This window comes from Myzus persicae, unplaced genomic scaffold (genome assembly GCF_001856785.1).
Source record: "Myzus persicae strain clone G006 unplaced genomic scaffold, MPER_G0061.0, whole genome shotgun sequence".
Classification (NCBI taxonomy): domain Eukaryota; kingdom Metazoa; phylum Arthropoda; class Insecta; order Hemiptera; family Aphididae; genus Myzus; species Myzus persicae.
In genome coordinates, this window is record NW_019104170.1 from 100,916 (window position 1) to 120,600 (window position 19,685).

A 19,685-nucleotide genomic window follows, 5' to 3' on the forward strand; every position below is an offset into this window, starting at 1 on the left:
GCGTGTTCAGCGACGGTTCCTGCGCCACGCTAGTCATATTCTTAAGATACCATGTGCACCTCACGACTATTCACCGATTGCTGTTCATCTTGGTCTGGCCCCTTTGGCCGAACGTCGCTATGTTTCAGATTTAAAATTCCTTGCGGACCTTTTAAACAACAATATTGATTCTCCAGTCCTTCTCTCTCAAATCTCCATTAAAGTTCCATCCCGTCAATCCCGTTCAAAGGACTTCTTCTATGTCCCACACGCCACCACCAACTATATGGCTAATAAGCCTTTAAGACGCCTAATGACGTCTGCCAATGCAGAGCCTTCCTTTGACGATTTGCTAAATTTGTAAAATATTTTTATTTTTTATTTATTATATTTTTTTTTTTTTCTTTTTTTCTTCAACATATTAAGCTATTATTGTCATCTGATATACATATTACATATTAATGTAAATTGTTTAGATCTAAGTTGCCTTATCTAATTGTAAAATGTCTAATGTAAAATACATATTGTAATGTAAAAGGGCCAAAGCCCGTATAACCAATAAAATAAAAAAAAAATAAAAAAAAATAAAAAAAAAGGAGTTTTGCCGGGACCTTATCTAAGGTCACTACATCCAATATGTCGTTACAACCGGTGTCATTATAAACGGTTTCTACTGTAATTTAAATACTTACATAATTAAATGTTTTTATCTTTACTTTTTTTCTATATTATACTGCATAAATATGTAATAATAATATGTAGCAAAGTTACAATTTTTTTTTTAATATTGGTTATAATGACAACCGGTTATTATGACTTATTTTCTTTGATCCTTTGAACTTCATTGTAAACTGTTTCTACTGTAGTTTAGGCTTGGTTAATAATAATAATATGTGGGTACTTAAATATTACCAATAAGAATATTTTACCCTATTCAGGCATAGTAAATAGCTAATGCAGGTATAATAATATACCTTATTATACTCGGCGCATTTTAAGATCATGACCAGTCGCGCATCCAAAACAACTTCCTCCGCCGCATCGCTCACCAATGGCCTCGTGAATCAACAGAGACGTGCACGTGATTATAAAGAACTAGAACTCACTCCACCACACTGTACAGTCGATTTTATGACGGAGCGGCGTTGCGCGGCCAAACCACTAGAGCACAGTGTTTGTATGATCCGCTGAATAACTATGGAAGTGTGGACCATAGACATAATAGAATGGACTGCGTCGTCGACAAATCGTATTTGTTCTATGCGGCGGGCGTCGATGCATCGTCGACAACCTGTTTATTACTTTCTGACCTCTCCCAATAATACTAGCATACAACAAGCCATTCGTGCTTAAGCCTCCGCACAGATAAGAGGTTGAAATTGTTTAATTCGCGGTGGTTTGAAATTACAGCTATTTTTAATTATTTAATTATTTTCGTAATAAAGGTAAGATAACCATATTTCTTATAATAAACATTATTATACTTACTATTATTATTTTTACATCATTATTCCATTATTATAAATTACTTAAAATCGGCTCCACGTGGAGCCACACTGATAATTTTCTTCACATAATATTATGTTTATAATTGTATGTCGTTTTTCATTAGCAGTGTCGAACTCTTATCGTTACCATTTATTATTATTTCTTTGAATTCTATACAAATGTTGTAGATTCAGCCTGCTGTATATTTGCTGTTATTTTTTGTATTTCATATAATTACTGGACATTATACAGAGTGTGCTTAGTAATTTTATTTTCCCTAGAATGAGTAAAAAATCAGCAAAAAGACGTTTGTCATATGACGATAGTGAATCGTCAAAAATTGATGACATTACACCAAGTCCATCAAAATCTACCACATCACGTTATGCTTTGAATGACGAAGAACTGTTGGCGCTTCTACAGGATTCAGACTTTAAGGGCCCCGCCACACTACTCCGGTTTCACCGGACCGGCGAAAACGCACCGGTCATCCGGTTTATCAAAACACATTGATTTAAATTTAACCCGCCACACTATTCCTGTAAACTCATGTCCGGTCGTGCGTCGACCGGAATGAACGGGGCGCGATGCGTTGAAAACGGAAAGGGATAGACGGATGAAACAATCAAAACACATTATTTCAAATCATACCTGTCACACTGTTGCGTTTTAACCGGACTGCAGTTTTCGAAATTGCGATTTGTGATTTCTTAAGTTATATTTCTTATTGAATAAATTTTCGGTTAATATCATGTTTGACAATGATAAATTTATTCAATGTATTCAAACTAATAACTCGATATGGGAAATGGGTTCCAAAGAATATTCAGACAAGCATCTGAAACTTAAAAGTTGGATGGACATCGGGAGCTCAATGTATTTAGATTGGAATGAGCTGGAAAAGAATGGAAAAGATGAAAGAGGTAAGAAAATAACACATATATTATGTAAAAATGTAAATCAGTGTATAATATAGGTATATAATTAATATTAGTATATGATTTATATTTCATATGAATCCGCAGTTTGTATAGAAAAACTATTAATAGTTTAAACATATGACAAAGATGAACATTATATATTATATTATTCATCAAATTATTAATACAATTTAATAATATATATATATATATAAATACTAAATAGATGTATTATTTAATATATATATATTAAATGTAAAACATTAGGTATAATATAATATTATAGATATCTAATATTTATACAAGTAGGAACCTACTTTTATATTTCAATATCAATTTATAAACCTTTACAATTAAAATATATTTTATAATTGTATGTATAATTTATATATAAAAAAAAAATGTATGTATGTGTAAAATATGACAAATGTTGTTATTGTATTTATGTATACATTTACTAAATTATAATATAAATATTAATAAATATTATAGGTAGAAATAAATAAATACTACTAATTATTATTCAAGTAGAACAAGTTAAATTAGGTACTTAGATCAAGATTAAATTTTATGAAATTGGAATGGCACTGATCCAGGTCCCATGAAATAATTTGCAAAGTAATCTCTAACTTCAGTACCTTGAGTTCGAGCACCGGTACCATGAACTTCAATATCATCCAACATATTGGTCTCTGTATCTTCATTATTGAAGCCATCTCTTCTTCGAACAAAGTTGTGTAAAACACAACACGATTTAATTATTTCGTCCACAAAATCGGGCTCTACTTGTATTGGTGTATGTAAGACACGCCATTTATTAGCTAGAACACCAAAAGTACATTCTACCATCCTTCTTGCCCTTGATAACCTATAGTTGAATATCCGTTTAGTATCATTAAGACCACGTCCTGGGTATGGTCTTAATAAGTTCGAATGTAAGGCGAACGCCTCGTCTCCAATAAATACGAAAGGCTGAGGATTTTCATTTGTATTAGGTAAATTTGCTAATTCTGGTAGTTGGAGTTGATTTGAATAAAGTTTTTTCCCAAAACAACTGTCTTTAAAAACATTCGAATCTCCCTCTTTACCATAGGCACCAACATCAATGGCAATAAAACATAAATTGGCATCAGCAATCGCCATTAGTACAATCGAGAAGTACTTTTTATAGTTGAAGTATAGCGAGCCCGAATTGTTTGGACCTTTACATCGAATATGCTTACCATCTATTGCCCCTAAGCAGTTTGGAAAATTAGTTTTCTCATAAAAAGTATTTGCGATTTCAACCCATTTTTCTTTTGAAGGCTCTGGCATTTCTTTTGGTTGTAAAACCATCCACAAAATGGTACATGTCTCCTTTACAATTTCCCCAATAGTACTCCGAGCAATGAAAAAATCAAATTGTAATGCACCAAAACTTGTGCCAGTAGATAAAAACCTTAAATTAAAAACAATTTTATATAGTTACTATCTTAGGCTAAAAATGTTCTATGTTATTATAATTCATTAATTATTTTTTATTATTATATATTATTATTACTATTTCATAGTTATTATGAATTTTTAATTTTGTTTTAAAAACTAAATAGTTAAAGAAATGAAAAATACCTGGCGTCATATTCGTGACAATTACGCTAAATTTATCAATCAAGGAAAAAGTGGTGATGAAGGAAGTTCAAAAAAAAAATATGTATATGCTGATGCATTAAATTTTTTGCAACAAACAGTGAAAAAAAGAAAGTAAGCTGTACTTAAAATCTAAAAAAATATTATAGACAACATTTTTTTAATAATAATTTTAGATTCTGAGTGGAGTATGGAGCGATGAATGTATTGATTTGATAATGTGTGTCTTTTTAAAAAAATGTTTAAACTGTTTGTGCCTGTGTACAATGTACTTGATAAGTATTCAAAATTATGTTTCGATTTTTTAACTTAACTGTCTTGTTCTTATTTTGAGTTAGACATTTATAAAAATTGTTCTTTGAAATGTAACATTTGAAAATATAATACTAAAGATCAATTAAAATAAATACTAAATAAAATACTAAAAATTATTCTAAAAAAAGCAGGTATGTAAGTGGATGTCGATCTGAAGTACAGTAGGTTACAAGTGGGTGACTGTAATGGATGGTATTAAATTGGAATAAATTCAATGATATAATATAATTGTATACAAAAAACGATTCTAAGTGGAGACGGTTTGTCAGTCTAGGATATGTTATACTATATTAATTATATTGTTATAATTTTAAAAAAAAGCTTCAAAATTTAATACATGGCATCTAATATATTGTTGAAATAGTAGTTAAAAAATATTAAAAATACATAGTCACGATTTTTTTTTATTAGCATTGAAAGTTCGAATTTTGACAAAATACGTAAAAATCACGAAAAATTGCAATTTATTTTGAGTTAGAAATTCATTTGAAATTCTATACAAGATTCTCCAGGAGTCTGTCTACTTTTATCATAAAACAATTTCTACTGGAAAGTCAAATTAAATTTTTAAGAGCATTTGAATTACAATATTAGATATTCACTCAATTTCTGTTGTACCGATATACTTATTTTGTTGTTATATAAAAACGAATATTTGTAGAAACTTGAAATTTGCACCAAATATTTACATCATCAATTACTATACTTGATAAAATTTTCAAAATATTTCAATAATTTTTAAGTTATTTATAGACGTTTGAAATTTTCCTTTTTTTTTGTTTTTTACTCTATAAATGTCAATAAAATTGTATTCGTTGGGTCAAAAAACTTGAAAATTTGAAACAAGGTTCCACGCAACATAATGAATCTAATTTGATCAATTTGGAATTTATTTTATAGGTACCTACATTTTATTTTAAAATAATATAATTTATATTCTAAAAATTACTCAAGACTGAAAACTCGTCTTTGTTCAGAATCGTTTTTCGTATACAATGATATTGTATCATTGAATTCAAATTCAATACCATCCTTTATTTTTTAAAAATTGTATCATGTATAGAAAATGTATAAGCATTCTGTGAAAATTTCATGTTTTTACGGTAATTAGTTTTAGAGTTACACCAATATCTAAAATCTGATCTTGATTTTGCGTAAAAATTCCCGTTTTTCCTTAATTTTTTTTTGGTTTTTCCCAGTGCTTTTGAAAAATATTGAGAATTTCAAAAAATGACCGCCTAAATGCACCAACTAGATTCATTTTCGAATCGGAAAAGCTACTGAAGTTGAAAATCAAAGCATTATTTCGACAAGTTCCCGTGTACACATATAAAAAAAAATTTAAAAAAAAAACACACACACATATAGTAAACTCAATACATTCTTCGCTCCGCTCAGAATCTAAAAAAACAACTTTATAAAATCAATACATTCATCGCTCCCCTCAAAGTCTAAAAATCTTAAAAGTTTATTATTACTTATTGTGTCTTATATTATCATATATTATTCATATATTTTATTTTTTCAATTTTTACAAAATGTAGAATATTATAATATTAGTCATTTGTGTGTTAATAAAATATTATTATCAGGACGACAAGTAATATTGTGGATATTTCAAATGAAGTCGATGAAATTGATCAAAACATACACGACGAGTCGGTCATAGGAGACGCTGAAAACGAAATCAGTATGAATATCTCGAATTTGCCTGGCCCGTCTCAATATGACAAAACTAACTATCCAAGTAAAAAAAAAAAAAATTCTGAAACTCCTCTCCAGTCAAAATTGTTGCGTATGTTAGAAAAGTCCGATGATATAGATCCTGATGTGTCGCTTTTAATGAGTTTTTTAAACCATGTTAAAAAATTAACGGAAGAGCAAAAATTGGATTTTCAATCACATGTAATTAATTTTTTCAAAGGTCTTCCCAAAACAGTACAACAACCACACAATTTCCAAAATCCTGTTCACGAATCCAATTCAAACAATACTCTACCAGAACTCTCTAATCATAGCATCTATAACATAAATACTTTGCAATCTGAAGTTCCATATAGTGTTCAAACAAATTATCCGAATAGTCTTAACCCTTCTCTGCATCATAACATAGGGATGCCATCATCCACTTATCATTCATCAGATATTTATCAGCAATCTTCTACTTTAACTACACCAACATCCTCAACATTGCCGTCTCTATTTAATCCGTATTTGCTTCCTAGCCCTCTTACACTGCCCTCAGATGCGCATACTTACAAACATATTGGTGATAAATAATTGTTATTTAAATAAATATTAATTTATAAATTGTATTATTTTTTGTTATACCAGGTAGGTAATGTTTAAATTAAAAAAATGTATTTAAATATTTTAAGTTAAAATTAATTTATATTTATTGCTATACCAAGTAGGTAGGTATACCTATAAAAAGTATTAACTATTTATTTTTTTATTATGTATAACTATTAATTGTATTAATTTTACCTAATAATAATTTAAATTATGAGTTTAAATGAATCCTTTAATAAACATATACGTTTTGATCTAAAATTTTTAAATGCATTTTTTAATTTTGTGTAATTTTGTGTCGGTCTTTACACCCTTGAAGCATTTATTTTTAGGGATATCATACTTAAAAAAATTTTAATAAACTATTCAAAATATATTCATAAGCAGAATACAAATATTACCGATCAATGATATTTTTGTCAAAAGTATTGAAAATATTATGTAAGATAAAAATTATGCATTATGTTATAATAATTATGTTATGTTTTTTTTTCCAGTTTGAGTAAGAAAAAAAAAATTTTAATATCACTAACCAGAGTCAGTAGTCACTGTCAAACGCTCTTCCGCCGAAATTGCATTTCTAAATGACGTATTTTTTTTCGTAATATATTCACGAATATATTCCAAAAGTTCATCAAATGATGTTATGGACATGCGATAGTAATCAAAAAATTTATCCGGATATTTTCTTAAATTTTCAAAAAATAATGAAAATCTTTGGGATTTTTCACGATTAACGTTTAATGGATGAACCCAAAATGTACGTTGCAGGGGCTCATCTAACAGTCCAAGTGCTTCCGCAATACAAACCGCTTTTATTTTTTTATTCATTTTATATATTAATTTAAATATTATATACAAAATAATAACTAATTAACGTATGTTCACTCAAAATGCACATGCGGACAAATGACCATTTTCTGTGCTACAAATGCATTACTAAATAATTTATATCAAGTGTACATGTGGAAATTTAGGTGGAAAGGGTAACCGTTTACGCGGCAATACCGCAATAGTGTGGCGACAATGTCCGGTCCGGTTTATAATGAGCGTTTTCGCCGGTCCGGTGAAACCGGAGTAGTGTGGCGGGGCCCTAAAAATGAAAATTTTGGTTTCGACAGTGAAGATGATGACGGCGAATATATCGTTGAAGAATACACCGAGGCACCTCTTCAATCCCCAAACCAATCTACACAAAATATTTCTACTTCTTCCTCGTCACATGACCTACCTACAGGGTCACCATCCAGAGTAATTCAGCCCCAAAATCAGCAAGTATGAACTCCGATTCCTTAACAAGCTCCATTAATTACTTTTGTTGGCTCTACGGGTATGCTTCAAGTTCCAACCTCAGATGAACCTATAGATAATTTTTTTCACTTATTTACTGACGATATTTTTAATATGATAGTTACAGAAACAAATCGGCAAGGTAGACTTTTAAGCAGTCAAAGTACAAAATCAAAATCAAGTATAAAAACTGGAAAAATATAACGAGAGACGACATGGAAGTTTTTTTGGGCTTGATATTTCTAACCAGACATATACCTGCTCCGACCACCTCCCATTATTGGAAAACAAATGATTTGTACAATTTTAATGTTTTTAGAAATGTTATGAGTAGAGATAGATTTTTATTAATATTGCGATGTTAACACTTCGCCGAAAACCCGCCTACTGGAGCCCCGAAACCCTATATAAAATTACACCATTGTTTGACCTATTCCATAATAGAATGAAAGAAGTATACTATCCTACTAAAGAGTTGAGTCTAGATGAATCGATGCTTCTTTGGCGTGGACATCTCTATTTCCGCCAAAATATTCAAAATAAAAAACACAAATTCGGCATAAAATTTTATGTGCTCACTCAACCGGATGGCCTTGTCCTAAAGACAAGGATTTATTGTGGATCAAGTGATCCAATTGTGGGTGGTAAGGGCCATGTCAATAAATTCGTAAGATACTTGCTTGACGACTATTATGGAGTGGGACATTCGGTGTATATGGATAACTTTTATAACTCCATTGAAATTCCCGAATATTTACTAGATAAAAATACATATGTAACACTGACTCTTCGAGGAAATAGGAAGGGCAACCCGTCAGATGTGGTCAGTAAAAAGCTGAAAAAAGGAGAGTTGACATCGGCATTTTACAGTAAGGGGATCTGTGTTCTGAAATGGCACGATAAAAGAGATGTGATTATGATATCGTCAGAGTTTGGGGATGCTATGAATGAATACAGGGCAAGAAGTGGCAAGGTATCGGAAAAGCTGGAATCAGTACAAAAGTATAATGAATTTATGGGTGGTGTGGACCGTAGTGACCAACTCATGAGTTACTATCCTTGTGAAAGAAAAATACTAAGGTGGTATGCTAAAATCGGGTTACATATTATGTTTCATGTTATTATGAATAATGCGTATATATTATACAAGCAACAGCCTGGAAAACGCAACACCAGATTGTTAGACTTCAGAGATGCTGTGATCAACAAACTAATATATAACAAAAATCGTTACTCCGAGACAAAAAACAAGTAAACAGGGACTACATGTCATATCTTCAGTTCCGAGAAATACAATAAATAGGCCGATTAGAAAAAGATGTGTGATTTGTACGAGAAACAAAAAAAGAGTTGAAACAACATATAATTGCGACGAATGCCCCGAAAAGCCAGGATTGTACTTAGGTACGTGTTATAAAATATATCATGGCTACTAGTTATTGATTTATTATTGTATAGACAATTTTTAACGGTTCTATTTTACGTTTTGTTAAGTTTTTTAATTATTTTTAATTTGCGAAGCGTTTGCTATGTTTTTAAAGGTTTTAATATATGATTATTTTTATTCTATTAAGTTTTCATTTATTTTTATTTACTGTTGTCAGTTATTTATTTTCAGTTGTCCTATTATGAAATATAGGACATATTTAATAAATATATTACTACCTATATAAATAATAAATTATTATTATATATTTATTTTCATATTTTACATAACAAATTCCGACCGAATAAAATTTTAGTTAACAGGCTATTATTCACGGAAATGGACATTTGGCCGCCGGACGTTTCGCCGCCACCGTTTCGGACGTTTCAGTAGTGATAAGCTTTTGAATGATAAGAGTGGTTGTACTATGGTATAACAGCCATTACACTGTGACCAACTTTAGGTGGAGTTGCATAGCAAGTCGAGTTATATTTTCGATTTGCGGAGCGGAGCGACGGCGCCGAGGAGCGTAGCGACGAGTGCCGCTAACAAGGCATCACTGTAAATTATTTCATATTGGTGGTGTCACTGCTGGATCTCTGGTATATTCTGGTACGAGTTGTGGTGGTATATCGAAACGGTGGCGGCAAAATGTCCTAGACCCATTAATCATAATGGCGTTTAGACGCAGTAATAAAAATCCAAACATTGTCGACGCATAGTCGACATCCCGCATCTGGGAAAAACGCCATACTATGATGCTGACGTCGAATAAGCGTCGACAATCGTTTTTTATACTCGAAAAACAAAACATTAGTAAAAGTAAGTACTGATACAAGTAATGTAGAGTAAAATGAACCTTTTTGACAAAAAAAAATGTTCCGCATAGGGGGGTCGCTCAGGTCAAACCATGCCGTAGTCAAAGTGTTAAAGAGAGATAACTTAAGTCGACATTGTGCAAAAGAGAAAACTATACATTTGAGGGCATTCTTGGAGAAATTGATAATAACATTTTTCCGCCATGAACAAAATAATGATAACAGAATGTTATTCATATAATCTTATCAAAGTACCTATATTGAAAATAATATTAGACTTACTACAATACTATTTACAACCATAGTACGTCTATGCTTACAACTTACTAGACATCTTGAGATTCTACTGATTCTAGTTTACTGTAATTTATAAAAAAAACATAACAATGGTTAATACTTGTTGTGTGTTGGGATGAAAAAGCCGAGCTTTAAAAGGAGGTCCAAGATTTCACAGGTATCCAAGATATTTGTAGTCGCATTTAAAACTATGATTATGGAATTATTGAGGTCTATAATTTTAACAATTTCTGTTTATAAATGGATTTTGTGGAGGGTCTCCCCAAATAATTGTTTCCTTCATGGTCTAAAGTATCTAGTTACGGCACTGCAACAAATTATAAAAGACAACAATTAGAAAAGTAATTTTATTTAGATATTTTAAAATGTATTTACTTCATTTCATAGATTTCCCAAAGATGCTGTTAATCTTAATAAATGGATTAACATTATACAAGATTTTGATCATGAGTTCAAGTATAAATCTGCAAATAGTGTCATATGTTCTGATCATTTTGTAGAAACAGTCAACAGATTATACTTTAAACATTGCTGGCACTAAACAAACTTAAAAAAAATCATCAGTACCTAGTATTTTTCCAGCCTGTGTCACTCTTGGTATTGATTTGAATGCAGATCGCAGATGATGTATCTGAACAACACTTGGTGATTTCTGCCATTACTGACCATTCACGTAAGTTAATTAATTTAATAATTATTAAAACTATAATTGATATTTTAAAAATAATTTTGCTTATTTTTTTGTAGCTGATACTGCTTTGATGGCTTCTATGAATGATATTGAAGCCATTGATTTAAATGTAGTTGATACAATTGATGAGAGTATAACCTATCCAATTTCTGAAAATGCACGTAAGTTTATTAATTTTATATTGTTTTTTTTTTTATTTTATATAGTTATTATAAATAATATACCTATAGAAATTAAAAAAAATATTTTGCTCATTATTTTTAGCTGGTACTCCTTGTGTGGCTTCAATGAATAATATCGAAGTCATTGATTCAAATATAGATGATATAGTTAGTCAAGACTTCGACTTACCATTGACACCTGTTAAAAGACCAAGGTAGTTAATATTATAATAGTCTGAAATGTAGTATTCTATAAGATCAAATAAATAGTTTACTTTCAATTTTGTTTTAGAGCAAGAAAATGTTTTTTCGGAGATTTGAAATCAGAAACAGAAATAATAACTCCAAATAGCCGAAGAAAATATTGGATTTCTAGCCAAAATAAATTAAAAATATTAAAACGTAAAAATAAAAAATTGAGGAATAACAACTTATATTTGAAGAATAAAATTAAAAATCTACAGGAGTTAGTTGAGCATTTGAAAGATAAAAACAAAATATCGGATAATTGCTTTACAATGCTTAAAGTAAGTTCTTAGCATTGATTATACAGTATGTTCACGGAAACCAGGAACACTTTATCACTCACTACCCTGTAAATATTTTTCAATTCTGCTTATTTAACATTTAATTGGACTAATGTATATGGACATTTTATATTATTTATTAATTGCACGTATTGTTTACTTTTGACAACCATGATACAAATTACTATAGAAACATGAACTTTTAGAATGAACCTATATCATTGATCATTTGTTTATTAAACTAATCATTGCATGTTTGAGCTAGGACTGGCAACAAAGAGCTAGAACTTGCAATGTCCCACAAACAGAATTTAAAAATGTTTACAGGGTAATGAGTAATAGTGTTCTCTGTTTCCGTGAACACACTATATAGGGTGATTCACCAAACATGCTCACCCCCCTTTTCTTCTTTAATAATATACTTCTTCAAAAATCAAAATATAATTTTTGAATTTTTTCTACTACTTAATGATTATCCTATGGCGATAAAAACTTCTGTATGTATCTAAATCAAAATCCAAACTTAACTTACAACTCGTTTGCTGAATAATTTAAAGTAAAAAAGGGGGTGTTCATTTGAAAAACAGAAGTTTGTATCGCCATTTTACGATATTTCAATTCGCATGTATAATGTTACATTTTTAGAATACTCATGTGTTACATTATCAAACGAAGAAACTAATAATAATATAAAAATAAATATCTATTATATATTATACTATATTATTTTGCGTTAAATATAAATATAATATCATACTTGAGTCTGGTTTGGTTTATTTATTTTTAGGAAACAGTTCCTAATGTAGAGTTTCAAATTTTAATGAGACAATTGAAAATGAAAACTTCAAGAACTATTCCCCCAGAAATTCGTTCATTTGCTTTGAAATTAAATTTTTATTCTCCTGCAGCCTACGAGTATGTACGTAAAACATTTAAAATCTTGCCTCACACAAGTACATTAAGAGGTTGGTATTCTTCAGTTGATGGAACACCTGGTTTCACTGCTGAGTCTCTAAACGCTATAAAAATTAAGGTCGACCAATTAGAGAAAACCAAAAGAAAAAAATTAATATGTGACTTATTAATGGATGAGATGTTTATTAAAGAAGATGTACATTATAATAATAATAGAATTCAAGGGTATGTTGATTTAGGTTTAGGCACAGAAGACTTTGATAACTTACCAAAGGCAAAAGAAGCCCTAGTATTTATGTTAGTAGCTATAAACTCACGTTGGAAAGTTCCTGTTGCCTATTTCCTCACCAATGGAATGTCTGCCCAAGAAAAGGCAAATTTAGTTAATATGTGTTTGACCAAAATTAATGATACTGGTGCTTCTATTAGAACATTAACGTTTGATGGAACTGCTTCAAACTTTTCAATGCGCCGTTGTTTAGGTGCAAAGCTTTTAGCTGATTCCGATTCCACATTCTTTAAACATCCGGGCACCAATGAGAATGTACTTATCTTCTTAGATGCAGCGCACATGCTGAAGCTTTGCAGGAATACTCTTGGAGACTGGAAACAATTATATGATGAAAATGGGAACCCAATAAAATGGCAATACTTTGAAAAACTTGTAGCAATACAAGATGGTCTTGGGCTCCATTTTGCTACAAAAATTAGGAAGACACATCAATTATTATAAAGAAAAGATGAAGGTAAGGTTAGCTGCACACACATTCAGCCAAAGTGTTGCTGATGCAATGACATATTGTAAAAATAATCTAAAACTTACAGATTTTAACAACTGTGATTCAACTATTACTTTCTGCACCAAAACAACATATTTGATTTTTTAAATACCCGAAATCACCTAAGTAAGAAACTATTATTTTTTAAACTATAAATATTTTCTCAAATGAAGTTTGGTTTATTTAAGTTTTTATTATTTTGTGATTAATATAATAATATAATATTAGGTATAATGTTGTTGTTTTTTTATTGCTTAATTCATATAATATTTCAGGTATTTTGTGTCATGAAGTTTTGAGCTTAATGTAATATATTTTATAATTATATTGTGTTGAGGGAATATAAATAAGAAACTATTGTTTTTTATTCTTCTAGTTTAATTCATAGATATTAAAGATAATATACCTATTGTTTAACCATCCCTCTTTCTTCCCAAAAAATACTTATGAATTTATAAAAAAATATAATAGGTACCTCATACCTATATTAATTAATTACCTAATAATTCAATCATAGTCATAAATCATAAATTGTGATTATGAATCATTGATGGAGGTGTCAAACTTATAAATTTTAATTGGTTAAAAATATTAAATTAGATTTATTTCGATTTTTGTTGAGTATATAGAATACTAAAATATAACAAATTGTTATAGTTGAACTTATACTAGTAAGTTTAACTATAACTAATAACCATAGACCTATAAACTAAGTTAGTTAGGTCCCTATAGGTCTATGCTAGTAACTTATATTTATACAACCGATATAAGAATATAATAATTTAAAATTCTAATAAATATAGAGTAATTGATTATGTACATACTTTTAGTCGTCAATTGGTGTCCGTCTTCATTTTTCACAAGGTACAATAATGATCTGTAACTATTGTATAGTCGTGTCTCGACAGTCTCGTGAACGTTTGATGATCAAATAAAAATGTCAATTTGATATTTTGACGATAGTTAAAAATTAAAATACAGTACTGACAATATCTATATATAGGACGACGATGGGTTTTCACTTTTTCAGTGTTGGTATTTTTAATATTCAATCGACGATCAATTGGCTATTGCCCATATTTTACATACATTCACAAGCTGCCACTCATAGACATAATTTATCCATTATTAAATATTAAATAAAATAATCCGGCCACAACTAAATAAAATAATGAAATAAAAGAGTTCACGCCGCCACTGGTGCCTATTATCATAGTGTTTATGTCTATTTTGGGCCACTTTAAATATTTCCGCTTAACTGTTTACTCCATGAAATTTCATTTTTATTCCATGATTGCCCACAAATCTTAGTCTATCCCTCTCTTTCAATGTCAGCTGAATGATATGTGTATTGTGAACATAGGGAAGCGCAGTCCATTCTATTATGTCTATGGTGTGGACAGATATTTGGGGAACCAATGAAAAATCGGCTGTGCGTAACGGACGCTAAATGGTCCGCTGCCCGGTCATGATTAACTTGCGCCGAGTATAGTTATTTAGTACCTATATTAATTCATTTAAAAAATAGTTAATGTTTTTGTCTCTTGTCCATATTTTTATGTATAAGTTTTAAATTTTTTAGAAAATACTGTTCATTATGAATAGCATTCGAGGTCATCTGATGGACAGTTTATGGTTGAGTCAAAAAAATGTTCTACAAAAAACCACAATATTGGTCAAAATCTTGTTCATAAGAATATATAGCATCGTTTGAAAACAAGTTACGACCAGACACTAGAGTTAAGAACTTATTCGTCTGAAACAGTATTTCGGTCACATTGTAGAAATTAAATCAGATCTTCTCCTAATTCTCGTATTCAAAGACAATTAATAAATGTTACCTGGTCTCCTCCTAGTTCTCATATTCCGATACAGTGCGAAATAGGAAGTAGGTCGTGATCTGAATCTAAAGATCAACATAAATTTGATAATAGAAATATGCAATCATCTGTAAAAAAACATCGGTCACAGTCCAAACATAAAAAAGGTCTCAATTTAGATCACTAGATCGGAGAAAACATGTAACTGAACAAAATCAAAAAAATATTCTTCATTTTATTCTTCGAAAAAAAGAATTTCTGTTGCGTTATCGAAAAAATTTAGTAAATAGTATCGAAATACTACTAAATTTAAAAAAATTATTCTGAGTGGCTTAATGCAAAATTCCAAATGCCACGAAATGAAACAATTGTGTTGAGTTTATATTTTTTTTTAATTCTCAAAATATACAACACTGATTAACGCGTATAATGATATAACATTTTTTTAATTATCAATGATGTTGTGATAACGGACTATCGTAAATCATTTTGAGTTGAATGTGATATTGTGATATGAATGCGACTGATCACGTATAAAACGAATTATTACGAAACGAGATGAAGCCGTTAAGGCTAGGTTCACATGAGAGGCGTTAAACGCGCGTTAACCAAACGAGCGTTTACAATTACTATTAATAGCTGTTAACTGTACTCATGGTAACGCGCGTTGGATGGCGATGCGCGTTCAACGCAGCGATAACGTAAAAAACCTGTCAACTCGCGTCATCCCAAGTTGATGCGCGTTTGAACATTGTACAGGTTTGCATTGACGTGTTCAGTTGCAACGCGTTTTTCAAGGCGTTACGTCGTTTTTCGTCTACTCGTACAATGGAAGAATTCAATACTGAATTTTTCATCGATGAAATCGAAAAAAGGCCCTCGATCTGGGACATGACCAGTCGAGATTATTCAAATAAAATAATAAAAAGAAATGCCTGGCAAGAAATAGTACTCATTTTTTCTGAAGAAGGTTGTACAGAGGAAAAAAAGAAAGTTCTTGGTATGTATTACTTTATTTTAATTACTTATTTTTTATTACTTTATTACTTTAACTCATAAACAAATGCATATTTTAATAATGAATACAATATAATGTACATTATAATATTATGTTCTTATTAATATTTTACAATAAAAACTAAAAATATTACATTATTTTTTAATACTACATTTTTACAATTTATATCATGCGGTTTTGCCATTCTATACTTCCTTCGTTATTAAAATAATTCATAAATTTAACTCTTAACATTTTCTGCTACTCGTATAGCACGTCCAGTAGTAGAACTTGTTAAATTTGATAGGGGTGCTGTAAATAACGTTTCTTCATAACTATTTCCATCTCTTATTCTGACGTAGTTGTGAAGTACGCAAATAGCTTTAACAATATCTTGTGCAAACTCAATATTCACATCTAATGGTCTATGCAATATACGCCATTTATTGCTCATAATGCCAAAGGTACATTCTATATATCGTAGTGCTAAAGTATGCCGGTAATTATAAATTTTTTTTTCGTGCGATAATAAATTTCCACCAAATGGTCTCATCAAGTTTTCTAGCATACTAAACGCTTCATCAGCAACTATGACGTATGGCAATTTGATTTCATCGTTGTCTATAATAGGTCTTGGTTCAGGAATATTCAAAGTTTTTTCAATGAGCTTAGTATACAAAGATGATTCTTTAAAAATCCCAGAATCGCTATTCTTTCCGTATGCCCCAATATCCACCCAAATAAAACAATAATTAGAGTCACACAATGCCATTAATACTAGCGAAAAAAAATGTTTATAGTTATAATAAAGTGACCCTGAATTTTGAGGGTGTATCAAACGTATATGTTTGCCATCAAGTGCCCCAATGCAATTAGGGAACTTGGCATTTTGTTTAAATCCTTTGGAAATTTCTAGCCATTTTTCCTTTGTGGGTTGAGACATCACAATATTTTTTAATTTTCTCCAAATGACTTTACATACTTGGCGGATTATAGCAGCAGCAGTACTTTTCCCCATCAAATACTCATAATGTAATTCACTAATGGAATATCCACTTGCTAGGTATCTATAAAAACCATATTATTTTTTATATTTTTATAACCTATTTTTTAATTATAATATAATTAGGAACAAATGCAGTTTAGTTCCTTCCTCACCATTTTTAATTTTTTTCTTCAAAACTTATGCCTAATTATATAATTATAACTATATTATTTTATTTAGGATTAACTTTACAAAAAAAGTGGAAAAGCTTACGAGACAATTATGTAAGATAAGCCAAAAAATGTAAAATGGTGTAATCAGGTTCAGGAAGATCGAACAAATCTACTTACTTACATTTTGAAAGATTACGGTTTCTGCAAGGGTCAGTAGAAAATAACGTAACCGAAAGCAGTTTTTCAACTGATGATGAAAATGTAAAAATAACTAAAAATTCTAACAACGTAAATGATGTAGATAACAATTTTAAAAGTCCTAAAGAAGATTGTCGTAAAAACAAAAAAAAAATAAAATTACATCCAGCAGATGAACATTTCGCAAACATATTGGAAAAAAGTATGGCTCAACGATATGTTCCCTAAAAAAAAGATGAGGATGATGAAGATAAACTATTTTGTTTATCACTAGTAAAAGAAATTAAAAAAGTTCCTAAAGACAAACGTCTCAAACTTAAAATTGATATGTACAATTTAATTTTACAAAATCAGACATCATCATCTGATGGATATCAACATGCTATGTATAGACAACAATATCGGCCAAGTAACTTTGGATATCCAAATTATGGTTATAATTCTACGCCACACAACACCACAACACAAGGGTATCATTATGATCACAATTTTGCTGATAAAAGTAATCAACTAAATACTTCTGCACCTGCACCATCACCAACGCCAACAAATGTTAGTGAAACAGACAGTGCACAGTCTATACTTGATTTATTTGACTAAAATTTACTTATCAATAATTGTATTATATAATGTATGCAAAGGGTTCTTTAAAATATTATGTATTAAGATATAATAAATAAATATAATAAATATTCGTTAGTAAAAATGTTACACTTGTTATCTTATATTATGCTGTAATGTTATGTTCTTGTTATTAAAATAAATAAATTAACATACCTCAAAGTAATTATGAGCTTTTCTTCTGGTGAAATACAATATCTAATTGCATTTTCGTCAGCCACAATTTCTTGTTTGATTTGCTCCAACAAGTCATCAAAAGATTTAATCGACATCCGGAAATAGTTAAAAAATTTTAGTTCATGATTTATCAAACTTGGATACAGCGTGATGTACAAGCTTGTACTTAGTCTGTTTTTTAAAATAGGATGAACCCAGTATTTCCTATTTCTCTGCCTACGACGCTGCATTCGTCTATGTAAGGTCCATAAACATACAGCTTCTGCTACGTCCATCTTCGACGGAATGAAAAACACGACTGACTATAGTTATATAGTATAACTATGTACTATATACTATATACTATATACAACTATACTATACGCGCACTTAACGCGTAAAATCTGTAATTCATGTGAACACTGACAAAAAACGCGCGTTTAACGCCTCTCGTGTGAACCTAGCCTAAGAGTTCAAACTTCAAGATATGTTTTTATTTAATCTGTGGTGTGGCCCTTGTAATGTGTAAATTATATTCATTTTTTATGGTTTATATGGTACCTGCTCATTCGCGTGCTGCTGTGTTGGTGCTATTTAATTATTTTTTAAAACATACCCAGTAAGTTGAAATACAAAATACCATATTACTCTTGCTTACATATTCATGCTACATGTTTTCATATTGATTAAGTGTATCTATATCATAACATTGTTTATTTTTATGAAGTACATTTTTACTTTCTAAGATAACCAGATTAACTTTTTGCTGCCAGTTTTATCTATAAACACTGAGGCAAATATTATCGATAACCAACAAACATCAGCAGACGTTTTTCGTTTGTGCACAAACCCATCAGAAGGTTGCAGTTCTACAGCAAATCTACAAGGAAGATCTTGGGAAAAATTTTTCAAATGAATGTGTTCACTTCAGGGCACAAGCTTCATGCTAAGTATAAAATAAATTAAGAATATGGTCCCAGGTACAGCTCAGGATTTGTTGACTTTTATAAATGTAAATAACCTGATTGAACTGTATCCATATGTAGACATAGCTCCTAGGATGCTATTGTTTATTTATTTATTAATTTATTTATGGAATAAAAATTCCTTATTTAGTACAGCACACAACAATAATTCAGTAATATAAGATAATTAACATATACAAATGGCGATGGCCTAAAAATACAGCAGAATTACAGGTACAATAAATA

General features: G+C 30.2%; 2 protein-coding genes across 2 annotated transcripts; both read right to left on the reverse strand.

Moving 5' to 3' along the window:
• Nucleotides 1–2,866: 2,866 nt before the first annotated feature.
• Nucleotides 2,867–10,088, reverse strand: LOC111039594 (protein ALP1-like). Its single transcript, XM_022323170.1, has 4 exons — nucleotides 10,044–10,088; nucleotides 9,394–9,437; nucleotides 7,165–7,335; nucleotides 2,867–3,831 (listed from the first exon to the last, which is right to left on the reverse strand). The coding sequence occupies exons 1-4, from the start codon at nucleotides 10,086–10,088 to the stop codon at nucleotides 2,949–2,951; spliced, it is 1,143 nt and encodes a 380-aa protein (XP_022178862.1). The 3' UTR covers nucleotides 2,867–2,948.
• Nucleotides 10,089–16,582: 6,494 nt separating this feature from the next.
• Nucleotides 16,583–18,770, reverse strand: LOC111039595 (protein ALP1-like). The gene is made up of 2 exons (XM_022323172.1): nucleotides 18,475–18,770; nucleotides 16,583–17,408 (listed from the first exon to the last, which is right to left on the reverse strand). The coding sequence occupies exons 1-2, from the start codon at nucleotides 18,768–18,770 to the stop codon at nucleotides 16,583–16,585; spliced, it is 1,122 nt and encodes a 373-aa protein (XP_022178864.1).
• Nucleotides 18,771–19,685: the final 915 nt, after the last annotated feature.